The following is a 14070-nucleotide window of genomic DNA, read 5'->3' as shown; positions in this document are numbered from 1 at the left end:
TTATACCCGGAATTTATATTCTTTCAAGTAATCTTTCAGTCTTGTTCATAAAGGCAGTCTCCAGATGGTACCAGTGCATTTGTTAGTGGACAAAGGTGCTGTAGGGAGGGTGCTGATGTGTATAGGGGTTTGGTTAGGTAAAGGTGAACAGGCCCCTTTTGGGGGTGTGTGGTTCCAGGTCTGTCTGCTTATCCTTGCACATCGGCACATAGTAGTCAATCAGGTGAAGCACACTGTTGAACTGTTTAAGCTTGGACTTGACACATGTAATAGAATCCAGTCTCAACTTCCCATCTTGGTACCAATTCACAGATTAGTTGGTCCAGCTGATATTTTAACAGATATTGTTAGTAGGTAGTCTGTAAACTATCTCTGATCAAGAAAGTTCCTTTTGGTTCTTCTTTTAATTTCTCTTTGGCTTTATTAACAGTCATATTTCCCCAGTGCCATCCTGTGTAGCAGAGCTGGCTCAGGGACTTTGCCAGATGTGTGTCCGCCGGGGACAGCTCCTCGGTGACCTCGTGGTCACCCACTGGCTGTGTATCCCTTCCACAGCATTCCTGGAGGGCTGAGGCACTGCAGGGCCATGGCAAAAAGGGTCTCAGCGGCAAAGACAGGTGGCCTTCTGAGCTGGAGTCAGAGGAGCTCTTCCTTCCTGGAGGTCAGATGGAACCCCATATCGAGTGCCTGCAGGAAAGTGTTGGAGCCCCAAGTCCTGGAGGATGGATGGTAAAGTCTCCTGCAGATGTGGTCACCCACAGATCACCTGCAGCTGTGCCTGCGCTCAGGGCTTCAGGGATCCTGAGGCTGTGCTCAAAGGCCCACGTGCACTGTCCGTGCCCTGCACAACACTGGTGGTGGTGGGCCGGGAGGCTCATGCTTGCTGGGAGCCCAAGGCCCATCAGCTCAGCAGGCAGTGGAGAGACTTGGCAAGAGTTGAAACACCTGTCCCAGAAGCTGTGTGCCAAATGAATTTATTTTTGATCTAGCGTCTCGCTATGTAGCTCAGGCTGGCCTTGAACTTGTGGCGATCCACCTGCCTCAACCTTTTTTAAACTTTTCATTTTGAAATTTCAGACTGGTACCGGGGATTGAACTCAGGACCTTGAACTTGCGAGACAGGAGGCGGAACCACTGAGCTAAATCTCTGGCCTGAAATTATTTCAGACCTACAGAAAAGTTGCAAACACACAGAAAAAGTTTGCATATATCTTTTACTCAGCTTCCCATAACATTAACACTTCATAGAATTAGAGCATTATAATAAAATGAGGAACTTAGCCATCAGTGTGATATGCAATTGTAATACTTAACAGTAAACTAGTGACTTCGTTTGAATTTCACCAGTTTCCTCTCTCTTCATTTTCTGTTCCAGGATCCCATCCAGGATCTTCCATTTCATATAGTTGCAGTTGCATCTTCTTAATTTCTTTCAATCATAACGTTTCTGCATTTTAAAGAAGAAAAAATCTGTTGGTGGTGATGATGGTAAAGTACAAGGTAACTCTAAGGACATAAAATGATTTGCTGCCCTTTCTTCCTTCTACCTTTCTTATTTTCTTTTCCAAGCAAAATTTAAATTAGATTTATTGCCATATGCTATCACCCAAGTAAGAAATGTCATGATTTTGTTTCAAAGGCTACAACCATATTTCAGAATAGTCAAACACATTTTTTTTTAGTACCGGGGATTGAACTTGGGACCTTGTGCTAGAGGCAGGTGGTGGAACCACTGAGCTAAATCCCTGGCCCTCAAACACATTTCTTGAAATACAAAATGCACAATTGTAATAATCATACAATTGATTTTCTTCCTGTGTGGTGAGTAATTTAGCCTGGCCCACAAAAAGGTGAGACTTCTGCCTTCATCTACTGAGAGGTGATGTCTTAGTCCTTGGAATGCCAGGCTTGGTCAGAACAGTACTCACTGCGTGAGGACCTTGGGCCACCTTGAATAATATAAAAATGTGATATGAGCCTTCACACTGGGACCTGGACACCCCCTGAAGTAACAGTAGGACACAGGGTGGGGGCTTTTGGTCACATGATCAGTCACCTTCAACAGGGCCAGAGCTCAGACATTAAGCTTAGCCCTTCAGATGATCAAATGCACCTCCAGACACTACTCTATGCAGACTGTCACTCAACTGTGCTGGGCTAGTCATGTTGTCCTGGCTCCCCAGAGTGGACAGAGGATGCTGCAGGTGGTGTTTTTCTCTGAGGTTCATCTTGGGCTTGATCTTCTAGCTTTTCTCTTCAATAAACCATAGCCATGAGCACAACAGCTTTCAGGGAGATCTGTCAAGCATCAAGCCTTACATTTTCAGATAGCCCCAGAAGTGAGGGCAGGGCTGTGCACTGTTCCCTTAATTTTGCAGTTGATCTTTTACAATGACTTTATTATTATTTTTGTTTTTGTTTTTTGTTTTTGGTACCAGGGATCAAACTCAGGTCCTTGAGCTTGCAAGGCAGGCTGCAAAATCACTGAGCTAAATCCCTGGCCCTTTTACAATGACTTTAAAATGTGAACCTAAGCCAAGGTTGTAGGAGTCTCTGCGCTTGAAGATGAAAACCATTCTTTTACTAATACAAATAAGAGATTGTTGCCAGTGAAGTGTCATTTTATATTTTGTGAGTGCATTTCAAATGTATTTCAACATTGCATTTATAAGACAAGGGAAGAACAGAATGATCAGAAGTTACCACACATGCACTGAGTTAGTAGCAAGCATCGAATTTCTTCTACACTATTGGAGATCAACTGGTGGTAGAACCACTGCCTTGGGGACCTTGGTGGTAATCCTTGCTGATCTTTAGTGACGTTTGCCACAATGTGGGTGTCTGTCCCCAAAGGCCCATGTGCAAAGGCATGGTCCTCAGGGAGCAGTTTTGGCAGGTGCTGTGGACTGGCATGATATGGGGCTGTTGTGAGGTCCTTAGGTCATTGGGAATGCCACCCTTGGAGGGGACAGTGGGACTTGGTCTGGACTTGGACTGGACTGTTCCCTGTCTCCAGATGTGAGTGCTCCCTTCCCTGTGTGTTCCACCATTGCCACCCGCTGTCTTCATTGGAGGCTGGAAGCCATGGGCCACTTGATCTTGGATTTGAATCTCAGAAATCCAGGCCTAGATAGCCTGCCTTTTTACCTTGTGAGCTGCATGGCGAGTGGCAGATCCCACATCAGTCTAGGGCCAGGGCTTTGAAAATGGCTCACATATTTTGCCAAATCCTGAGTTCTTCAGGACTAAAGAACAACTTTATTGGCTTTTTTCCCCCAGAGAATCTCTCTTAGTGCCGAACACATTTATATAATTCCAGTGGAGGCAGAGGGGGTATAATGTTTGGCAACAGAGGCATCTTCACAGGCCCTGCTCCACGGGTCTGCTAGGAACTGGGCGCTAGGCACAGGAGAGAAGTGTTATATGGACATTTGAACTGGCCTAATAGCTTCAAGTTCCTGGGAAAAGAACTTCCAATATTTACTTGAAGTGAGAAAAGGTAAATTGCAGGGTGAAGGCTTATATGGTATTTTCTGATATCATACACTGCTGTTTTCAGGGCCCCAGGAAATGGGCTTTCATGGTGAATAGAGTTTACACTCTGGCTCTTTTGTGACATATTTTTTCACTTAAACAATTTATGACAAAAATGCCATTGTACACAGAGGATTGTGTCACTTTATGTGTGTTTGCCCTCAGTATTTAAATCCTTCCAACCATTAAAAAACACTTTATTTATTTATGTTTGGTACCAGGGGTCTAACTCAGGACCTTGTGATTGTGAGGCAGGCAGTGGCATCACTGAGCTGAAATCCTCAGACCAAAAAACGCTATTGTCTTTTAGTATTTCAGGTGTTGGTAAATGTTTTGGTAGTGGGGATCGAACTTGGGTCCTTGCACTTGCGAGGAAGGTGGCGGCATTACTGAGCTAAATCCCTGGCCCTGCTGTTAGTAAATGTTTAGTTATGACTTTTCAAGCATTTGCTTCTGTACTAGCCAGTTTATCTACTAGGATGCTTTTTTTTTTTTTTTTTGTGGTACTGGGGATCCAACTCAGGACCTTGCACTTATGGGGCATGCAGTGGCACCACTAAGCTAAATCCATGGACTAGGATACTTTTAAAATTAAATTTTTTGGGCTGGGGATTTAAGTGAGTTGTTTTTAATTCATAACACAAGTTATCAGAGAGTATTTTCTTAAATTTTTCTGAATAACATTTTCAGAAGTGCTTACAATGATAAAAATGTAAAATATTGAGTTGGAAAGTTGTGTTTTCTGATGCTGTGACAGACCAAAGATAAACAACTTATTTTGGCTCACAGTTTCAGAGGCTTCAGTCCATGGAGGGTGGGATCCATGGCTCTCAGGCCTGTGGCTTCACAGAACATCACAGCAGGGAAATGAAAGGAGAGAAAGGAGCTGGGGGTCCTCGCATCTCTGTCAAGGACACCCCCCCAACACGACCTAACTTCTCTTCATCAAGCCTCACTTCATAAAGGTCCTGCCACCTTCCGCTACGGCCACAGGATGGGGCTGAGCCTTTAACATGGGGTCTAACAAAAATACTCTACATTTAAAAATGCTTACTAAGGCTGGGCATGGTGGCGCACGCCTGTCATCCCAGCACTCGGGATGCTGAGGCAGGAGGATTGCTGTGCGTTTGAGACCAGCATGAACTACATAGTTTGAGATCAGTCTCAAATACATAGTGAGACCCTGTCTCAAAACAAACAAACAAAATGCTTACTAATAAAATTAGAGGTACAGTATTTTCTGTAATCTTTCTGCAACTAAAGGAGAAGTTGCTATTCCAGCATCAGGACCATGTTCCTGTTCATATGCCTGGAGGTCTCCTCGGGCAGGTGCTGCCAGAGCACAGGCCTGGAGACTTTGGTGAAGTGGCACTGTCATGCAGCTACTCCCATCTAAACTGAGTCACAGAGCCCCAGTGCTTTTGTGGGACATTGTGGTGTCTCTGTGGGAGGTGCTGTTGGTGCTATCTCGTGTCGCCTGGCCTCAAGCATTGCTGTACAATTCCCTGTACATGGAAGGCATGTGATTTCAACATCTGATTTCTTCGCTTGAGGGATTTTTTTGGTCCATGAATTTGCTTGGCTCTCTGAGTGTGGCCATTCTCAGGGGCAGGGATAGAATTTTTCCACGGGTTGCCCTCAGCCAAGACAATCAGGGCCTGTGGAGTATGATTCCTGCGAGCTGCTCTTCCTGGAGACTTTTTATCTGTACTGTGCATCCTCTCAGAGGGTCCCAAAGGAGTCGCACCCAGCCTGCCTCCCGGGATTTTATACACTGCCAGTTGGCACCCTCCCTTCCCTGATAGTGTCCCCAGGACTTGTCTTGGGGTCCACCCAACAGAGGATGTCAGGAACCAGGAAACACCATAGCCTGCCACTGAGGTTACAGAGTTGACAAGTTCCCAGCCACACAGGGATGGGGCATTAAAGGAAATCTTTGAGCACCAACAAGAAGGGACCTGTCATGTAAAGGTACAAGATACCAATAATGAATGTAATTGTACTGTATACCTAAAATGTACCAATAAGCTCAATAAAAGAAGAAAAAAGGGATTTGTAAATCTTTTTTTAAAAAGGGGATTTCTAAATCTGATAGGCCAAGGATATAGATGCAACACACACACACACACACACACACACACACACACACACATGGGAGAAGACAGTGTCAACTGTGCATTTCAGATCACAGACTAAATTCTACAGACTTGGAAGGGCTGGGAAAGATGAGATCAGTAAAGCCTTACATGTCCACAAGGCCGAGTAAAACTTTATTGCCATTGCCATTTTCAGATATACTTTCAACGTGGCTGATACTGTTTCAAGACAACTGTGGGTTGATTTGCTGTTCGGTCATGGTAAAGACAGAAGCACGGGGCTTGAGGCTGCTCCTCTAGAGACGCTGGAGCTGTCAGGAAGGAGCAGGCAGCTGGGTGGAGAGAGGATCCCGGCTCATGGCTTACCTGATTGCTGCCAAGAGTTATTACAAGCTAAGTGAGGAAGCCAGTGCTTATCGGCACAAGAATAGATCCATAAATCTGAGGGACAGAACAGTGAATCGAGACATGGGTTGATTTTTAACAGTTTCCAAGCCCTCCTGATGGGGACAGTCTTAGCAAATGATGCTCTGTGGATCTTCATATAGATACACAGGACCTTGGACCCGGGGTACTGGCAGGTATTTCACAAGGGTGGCGTTGTGGGCAGGGAACCCTGTTTCCCAGCAGAGTTAGGAACAGCTTGTGGTGGCTTCGGATTTGTTCTGTGGCATCGTTTGTTTATAGGGTCGCTTCAAACACGGGTGGCAGCGGGGTAGAGATGTGTGTTCTGGTGGGGGAGCCACCAGGGTGGGGACCTGCGAGGCAGGGGCGGCGCTGCCTACTCAGTCCGTGGGGGGTGTGCGTGTGTCAAAGGTGGTACTTCCCCTGCCCCGTCCCCTCTTGCCCCACAACTAGGAAGTTACTCAGTGCCTCCTGTGGCTCCCGCATTTGGTTAATGTCCCTTCTGCACTTCGCAGTTTCTGAACTCCCGGCCACGGCTAAGACAACCCAGGCCTTAACAGGCGTCTTCGCAGCGATGCTCCAGCAGGTGGCGCCCGCTTGCCGCGGAGCGGTGCTGTCCTCTGTGCTGTCTGGCTGGGAGACCCAGGGAGCGGGGACTGGTCCTCCTGCGCGTAGGGCCAGCTCGGTCCTGCGTCTCCTCCCGCCCAGGCAGTGGGCCGCTCTGCCGGCGTCCTCCCTTTCTCACTCCGTTTATCTGAGGTCTCCGTCCTGTGCCCACTGTGACTCCTTCGAGACGATTCGAGTTCCACTGACTCTGGACCTTGTCTAAAGCCCCTCAAGAATGAATCCTCTATGCATACTTACATGTAACACCACGCAGCGGGACCAAGGATGGATTTTTTTTTTTTTTTTTTTTTTTTTTTTTTATTTTTTTTTTTTTTGTACTGGGGATCGAACTTGGGTCCTTGCACTTGCAAGGCAGGCAAAAGAACCGCTGAGCTAAATCCCCAGCCCTGGATGGTTTTTATCTTTTAATTGACAGCTTTGCACGGCCGCCTTGTGGACAACACCTAGACAAGCACTCAGCTGGAGGCTCCTGGTCCCCCAGAAGCGTCTGCAGATCAGGAAGGGAAAATCATCTCTGCACTGAGGGCATGGATATTCTGGGCAGTGTTCTGTGGAGAAGGATGCGTGGCTTCCTGGTCCATGTTCACCGACCACAGTGAATTCCTGCTTTCTCTGAAAAAGATGTGCAGGATATGACCACCCACTTCATCGTTGCGAGCATCTGGCCCAAGATACTGGTTCCTTGTCACTGAGTGGGTTAGCTTTCCACCAGGGTGACAAAACACCCGAGACTGATACCTCGGAGGAGGGCAGAATTGTGGGGCTCCTGGTTTCAGAGATCTCAGTCTGTGGCCTGCTGGCTTCTGGCCTCAGGTGAGGGAGAAGCAGGTGGCAGCAAGGCAGGGTGTGGGGAAGCAAGCTGCTTACTGTGGAGAGGGGAAGGAGAGAAAGAGGGGAAGAAGAAGAGGAGAGGGAGAGAGAAATACTGTTCATGCAGGTCAGATTCCCTCATGAAGCCCACACTTCACGTTCCCATCCCCTGACCCAGAGCTATCAGATCCTGAGTCTGTTCGTGGATGAATGCACTTATGAGTATAGTGCCCTCAGGATGCATTTGCCTTCCACAGGCCCCCGCCTGGAACACAGCAGCCTTTGGGGACATCCTAGATCTGAGCCACAGCACTGAGGGTTACTGCAAAGCTCTGCAGCAGCACTCTCTGCCTGCAGCTCCCTGGTCATGGGATTGATAATCACAGTATCAGGGCCCAGGAACCTCGCTGCTGAATCTCTCACCCCTCAGCTCACAGAGAGCAAAGGCCCTGTGGTCTGCAGTCCCCGATTTCTCTGGCCTCACTGACCTGTGCTGAAGCCCCATTGCAGTCTTTCCTCAGGCCTTTCTCTGCAAGCCCTTGGCTATGGGGACCCCATCACTGAGGAGACTCAAGCAGGGAACTCTGGGTAACACACCTCTGCTGCATTCTCACTCATCCCCTCTCACACAGCGCTTGGTTTGCTTGTTCATCACATACTGCTCTTTTAAAAGAATGCATATATTTGCACATTTGCGATAAATGACGATTACTTTCATTGTGGGTATTTGGTACATGTACATGACATATCTTAGTTCTTTTTAATTCCCTTCCCTTTCCCTCTTTGCCCTCCCTCCATTTCATGGTTTTCTTCCCAGTGCAAATGATTTTCTTGCCTATTTACTTTTATGTATGTTTTATTTTGCTTTTTGTTTGTATTTCTCATATGAAAGAAACCATACAGTATTTAATCTCATGTTTCTGACTTATTTCACTCAATAGTATGTTTTCATGGTTCATCCATTTTTTTTCCCTACAAATGGCTTAAATATATCCTTATTTATAGCAGAATAGTACTCTGTTGTATTGATAATACCACATCTTTGGTTCTATTCATCTAATGGCCATGTAGGCTGCTTCCAAGATTTAGTTATTATGAGTTGTGCTGCTATAACATAGCTATGCATGGATCACTGTGACAGTATGTTTTTAATTCTTTCAGAAGGAGAATAGCTGGGTTGAATTTACCTTCTGCTCTTGGTCGCTTCCTGCTTTTTATTTATTTGATTTAATTTAATTTATTTCAGACAGGGTGTCATTATATGGTTCAGATTAGCCTTGATTTCAGTATATATTCCAGGCTAGCCTCGAACTCATGGTGATCCTCCTGCCTCAGTCTCCTGAGTGCTAGCATTACAGGTGTGCATCACTACACCAAATAGCTACTTTCTGTTTTGAGAATGCAAACTCTGTGACGCCTGGCCTGCTTGGCTCCTGGATGTGTGTAAGACAAGTGCCTTGATCATTTGCATGTAGCAGGTTCTCTGCGGGTATTTTTTGAGTGAATAAAGACAAATGAATCCTTGAGAGGCAAGTGTGCCCAAGAACTGAGGATTCTTTAGAATTCTAGCCCTTCCTCCCCTTGCAAATGACCTAGCAAAGGTTGGGTATTGTTTTAGTAGACTCTAGTCTGGGCTACATAAATGAGCTGCTTTAGGTGAGAGACAAAGCTCTTGGAACTTGATTTTTCTTACCAGTCCCATGAACTCACACTTGGACCTTTATTCAGGGGTTACGAAGATCCAGCGTGGTGGAACATGTCTGCAGTCCCAGCTTCTTGTGAGGTTCATGAAGAAGTATTACAAGTCCAAGGCCAGCCTGGGCAACTTAGTGAGATCCTGTCTAAACAAAATAAAATGACAGCCAAACCAAACCAAACCAAACCTGGAGGTCATGTATGAAAAGGCCCTCTGTGAACCTTGTAAATCCACCCACTGAGAGTGTCATCATGGCTGAATCATGATGGAGACTGCTTTTCAAGACTGGGCAACTCCTCTGGCTACCTGAGTGATGGTTTCTAGAGCGGGGTTGGAGAACACACACTGCCCTTCCCCTTGGAGGTGTTTATGGCATTAGAACCAGTGTTGTTTAGCATGAAAACCATGACATCTTGACCACTCGAATGAAAGGGAGATTATTTTGTATTTGATGGAGTACGTGAGCATGTGACTAGGATGACTGGAACAGAAACGTCTATTGTGTCTTTGCACGGTTATGTTTATATAATATATTCATGGTGTGCCTGTGTTCTTCGGCTTATGTATTAATCAGTCTGTGTCCTAAGCAATGACGGTTGTGGTTTGTAACTATATCATGCCTCAGAGATGGGAGTTTTGGAAGGTGACTGGAAGGTGACTGGATCATGAGCTCATAGCTGACTTGCTGTTAGGAGGTGGGTCTGGTTGGAAGAGAAATTCACTGGGGCTGTGGTCTGGAGGGTTGTATCTCCCTCCTTGGCTCTGCCCTTCACTCTTTCTGAGCTTCTGGTCTGCCATGCCGCGAGCAGCTTTCCTTGGTAAGGCCTCTCTGCTGTTTCTTCTTTGGAGCCACTGACCCTGGACTGAAATGTGAACCAAAATAAACTCTCTCCTTTAAATTGTATGTATTGGTTATATGTCCCAGTGACAAAGAAAGTGACTAAGATACTAATGCATGTTTCTTCCTCTTCAGCAGTACGTGGAAAGAGTAACACATGGCCTGCCCATGGCAGCCTGGCAGGTCAAAGGGTTATAGAGCCGGCAAGGATGCTGGGGACAGGGTTATGTGAGATCTATCCTCCAGAGAGGGTCCAGATGTCTCAGCAGAGATCCTTTTTGGCAGGAAAGCTGTCTCCCATCTTCCTTAATTGTCACATTTAGCATATACTCCTGGAAAACCAGAAAACTTTTCATCTTCTCCAAACATGTGATACTGTCCCTCTTGTCAGCCTGGCATTAATTTGCCTCCTCCCTTGCCACACCTCCAGTGGCTTTCTGTTTCCTCTAGGATGGACTCCAGAGGAAGTCGCAGGGACCTCCTTCCCATTTTCCTGTTCCAGCCCAGGCTCAGTGCAAGCTCAGGCTTTTGATATTGGGACCACTGTATTCTGGGAATCTATATCTGAAGGGTTGGGGTCAGGGAGGTGTTGTCTGACTTTGGAGCCTGGGGTTCACTCTCACTTCTTTCGGGGTGGTGGAGGTTGTGATGAGTAGGAGGTAAGGTCAGTGTTATCAAGTAACCATGAACCATAATGGAGAGGCATTTAGCAGGTAGCTCATCCCTTCCTGGCCACTACAATGCAAGCAGCTTCCTTGGCCACTTACTCCAGCTGTCATGAGCCTGCTGTGCCACCATAGGCCCAAGGAGAAGTGGGCCAGGGACCATGGACCAAAATCTCTGAGACTGTGAGCTAAGGAAAACCTCTCCTCCTTTAAGTTGATTTTCTCAGATATTTTGTCACAGTAACAGAATTCTCCCTAACACAGTCACCTATTAAAAAGTTGTTAATTTTAAGGGAACTGATAATTTATTATTTGTTTGTTCTGGAACATAGCTCCTCCAAAGCCCCCGAAATACCCAAACAAAACAATCCCTATCTTTTTCTGTACATAACCCTGATCCCACACTGAAAAAAAGAATATGAAAAGAAGTGTATAGGTTAATTTTACCCCAAAACAAAGGTGCAGTGATCCCAGTTCACATGTGAACAGCTCATGCCAGCAATGCTCCCAGGTGGAGCTTCCTGTTAGCAACAGTGGATCTGGATCCTAGCGATGCAGAGGTGGCTCCACACGCAAATCTGTGTAACTAAGGGGAAAAAGCGCACCTGGGTGATCTTAGAGACTGTCAAGAAACCCGAGAAGATGTGAAACCTTTCCCCCAGGGCCTCCCTGAGGGCAGTGTCTGGTGATGTAGACAGGTGCCAGTGTCTCCGTGACCCTAGGGAGTGAACAGTTACAGGAGTCAGCTACCATTCCCCAGACTCTTATTCTACGAGAGGTTCTGCCTATCTGGCTGAGAAATACCCCACTCTGTCTCCAGCATCTTGTTACTTGGGGACTTCTGTGTATGTACAGGATTGTAAAGGTACAGGTGCCGCCTCACAGTGCTCTTCACTCCGTGGTAGAAATGGAGTTAAAGGTTCCTGAGGCTCTAGGAGGCCTCTGATTTCAAGCTGCAGGTCATTTCGAGCTCTCAGCCTGCAGGAAGGGTGTGCATGGCCCCCAGTTACATGACACACACAGTCACATTATGACCTTGTGATGTGGGGTCACTGGAGGACGCGCACAAAGGGTGTTTTCATCACAGCATAAGTTATTAACTTAAACCAAGTGCTCTTGGGACTTCTTCATTCTGTGAAGGAGATTTTATAAACTTCCATGATACTTCACCCAATTCTCCCTTGTTTACTTTCATTGAGACATTTCAATATTTTATAATTTAGACTCTTTCACCTTTGGAAATAAACCAGAATTGGGAAGAATGTTTTGTCAGGAGTTTGGATGAATTCAGTGTGCTGGGTGATTTATGAAGTCAGGACTCTGTTTGGGGAAGTAGGTGGATGGAGCTGAGCCTGGCCGGGTTAGCCACCAGGCCTTCTGAGTCTCGTTGTTCTGAGTTCTGGTTCTGGGCTATCTCCATCATGGGTCCACGCAGCAGTCAGCCTGCTTGTCATCGCTTTGGCACAGAAAACCTAGGCTGAGAGGGATCCCGCAAGAACCCCAGAGTTTCCAGAGGACACTTGATTAGATCAGCAAATGGGATCTGACAGAGCAGCACCCTGGTCTGCTTTGGGCAGAACTGAGCCACTGCACTCACACAGCTGGTTTTTCTTGAAGTCCATGTATAGTGGATGCCATGAAGGAACTATCCAGCGGTAGTGTGGAACCCATGCAGGGGTTCAGCACATTTATTCTCACTCACACATTCTCCTGAATTTCTCCTATTTCTGTTACTGTCCGACTTGGGAGGAAGCTGAGAACTGTCCCAGGTCTTACTGTGGAAGCCAGGTGGTCCCCCATGGTCAGGCAGTCCCCACTGTGCTTCCTGGGAAGGGGGCCGAAAGTTAGGATTGTGAGGCAACCAGTTTGGCATTGAGGAATCACAGAGTCAAAGTTATACAAGGAACCACATTCCAGTCTTGAGTAGATGGAGCTGACTCCATGGCAGAAAGAAGGAGGTGTAGAGCTCTGTGACCTGGGAGATTCCCAGGATCAACTGACTCCAGAGCTCTCCTGAGCTTGGAATTCCAGGTAATACTACAGGATGAGTTGGGCTTTCCCTTCCACCTCTGTGGTGCTTTGGGTTAACACAAAGTGAGAATTAGTGTCTCTAAGTTTCTTTCACTTCCATTCATTCCCCTTACTTATGGCCATGAATTTAAGAGTATCTCAGAGTGCTTCTTCCTTTGAATTGGTTTCTTTTAAACACAAATGCACACAGAAAGAGCAGGACATTTGGCTTCTGAGCTGGGACCTTCTTTGTGGTAACAATGAAAGAGTGGAGGACACTGGACACAGAAGCCACAGCAGATTTAAAAATGGGTGATATTGAGAAAGGCAAGAAGATTTTTGTACAGAAGTGTGCCCAGTGCCACACTGTGGAGGAGGGAGGCAAGACTGGCCCAAATCATGGTCTGTGTGGGCGGAAGACAAGTCAAGCTGTTGGATTCTCTTACAAGGATGCCAGCAAGAACAAAGCTGTCACCTGCGGGGAGGATACATTGATGGAGCACTTGGAGAATCCCAAGAAGTACATCCCTGAAACAAAAATGATCTTTGCTGGCATTAAAAAGAAGGGAGAAAGGGCGGACTTAATAGCTTACCTCAAAAAAGCTACTAATGAGTAATAGTCACTGCCTTATTTATTACAAAATAGAAATGTCTCATGGCTTTTTTATGCGTACCATAATTTAATAGATCTCATACACCAGAATTCAGACCACGAGTGGCTGACAGAATATTTTTGTTGGATAGTTCTGATTTAAGTAAAATTGGCTTGTAATTAAATGGATATCTTTTGTTCAAGTTTTGATAGTAATTCTAGTTCAGTAAATACCATCACTGTTTTCTCTTTGTAAATATATGGTTGGACTTGATTAGTAATGTTTGATTTTTCGCAAAGATGGAAATTCTATCTCAAAACTTACTGAAGGTTGTTTTTATATTTAGATTTATTTAACTGATTATGCGAATATATTTAAACACCGGGGAAATCCTTCATTGTCTCAGAACCAAGCAAGACTCCCATTTCAATTTGTGTTTCTTAGCCTGTTAAAGGCAGTGGTTGAAGACAAGGAAGGAGTGTTTATATTTTTGGTCTTGACTATGCCAATTTAACTAGAATTCCCTGTATCTAAAAAATACTGCATTTTAGTTAATGAAAGGCATTTTGGTGGCATATGTATAATACCAAATAAAGAATATTTAACACTTCTCATGTTTTATAGTTGATCTATAAGTTCAGGTCCTTTTAAAAGTCAGCATGATACAATAGCAAGTTAGATTTTACTTCTGAATTCTTTAAGTCAGACTGAATTATTATTCAGGATAATATTTAAACAGCTATTTAAAAACACAAGATTGAAACTACTGTTGTATGTGTGATTGGTAGTGGTGCTT

At 45.6% G+C, this 14070-nt stretch overlaps 1 protein-coding gene and 1 pseudogene across 1 annotated transcript; one reads left to right on the top strand and one right to left on the bottom strand.

Annotated features, from left to right (window-relative positions):
• On the bottom strand, positions 1-878 carry LOC104861232 (annotated as a pseudogene).
• Positions 879-12885: 12007 nt separating this feature from the next.
• Positions 12886-13298, top strand: LOC104861153 (cytochrome c). Its single transcript, XM_010622474.2, has one exon. The coding sequence runs from the start codon at positions 12942-12944 to the stop codon at positions 13296-13298; it is 357 nt and encodes a 118-aa protein (XP_010620776.2). The 5' UTR covers positions 12886-12941.
• Positions 13299-14070: the final 772 nt, after the last annotated feature.

The sequence above is a fragment of the Fukomys damarensis genome, unplaced genomic scaffold (genome assembly GCF_012274545.1).
Source record: "Fukomys damarensis isolate Sample0158 unplaced genomic scaffold, DMR_v1.0_HiC HiC_scaffold_1, whole genome shotgun sequence".
NCBI classification, from domain to species: domain Eukaryota; kingdom Metazoa; phylum Chordata; class Mammalia; order Rodentia; family Bathyergidae; genus Fukomys; species Fukomys damarensis.
Note: the sequence above shows the minus strand (reverse complement) of the source record. Positions and strands in the feature narration are given on the sequence as shown.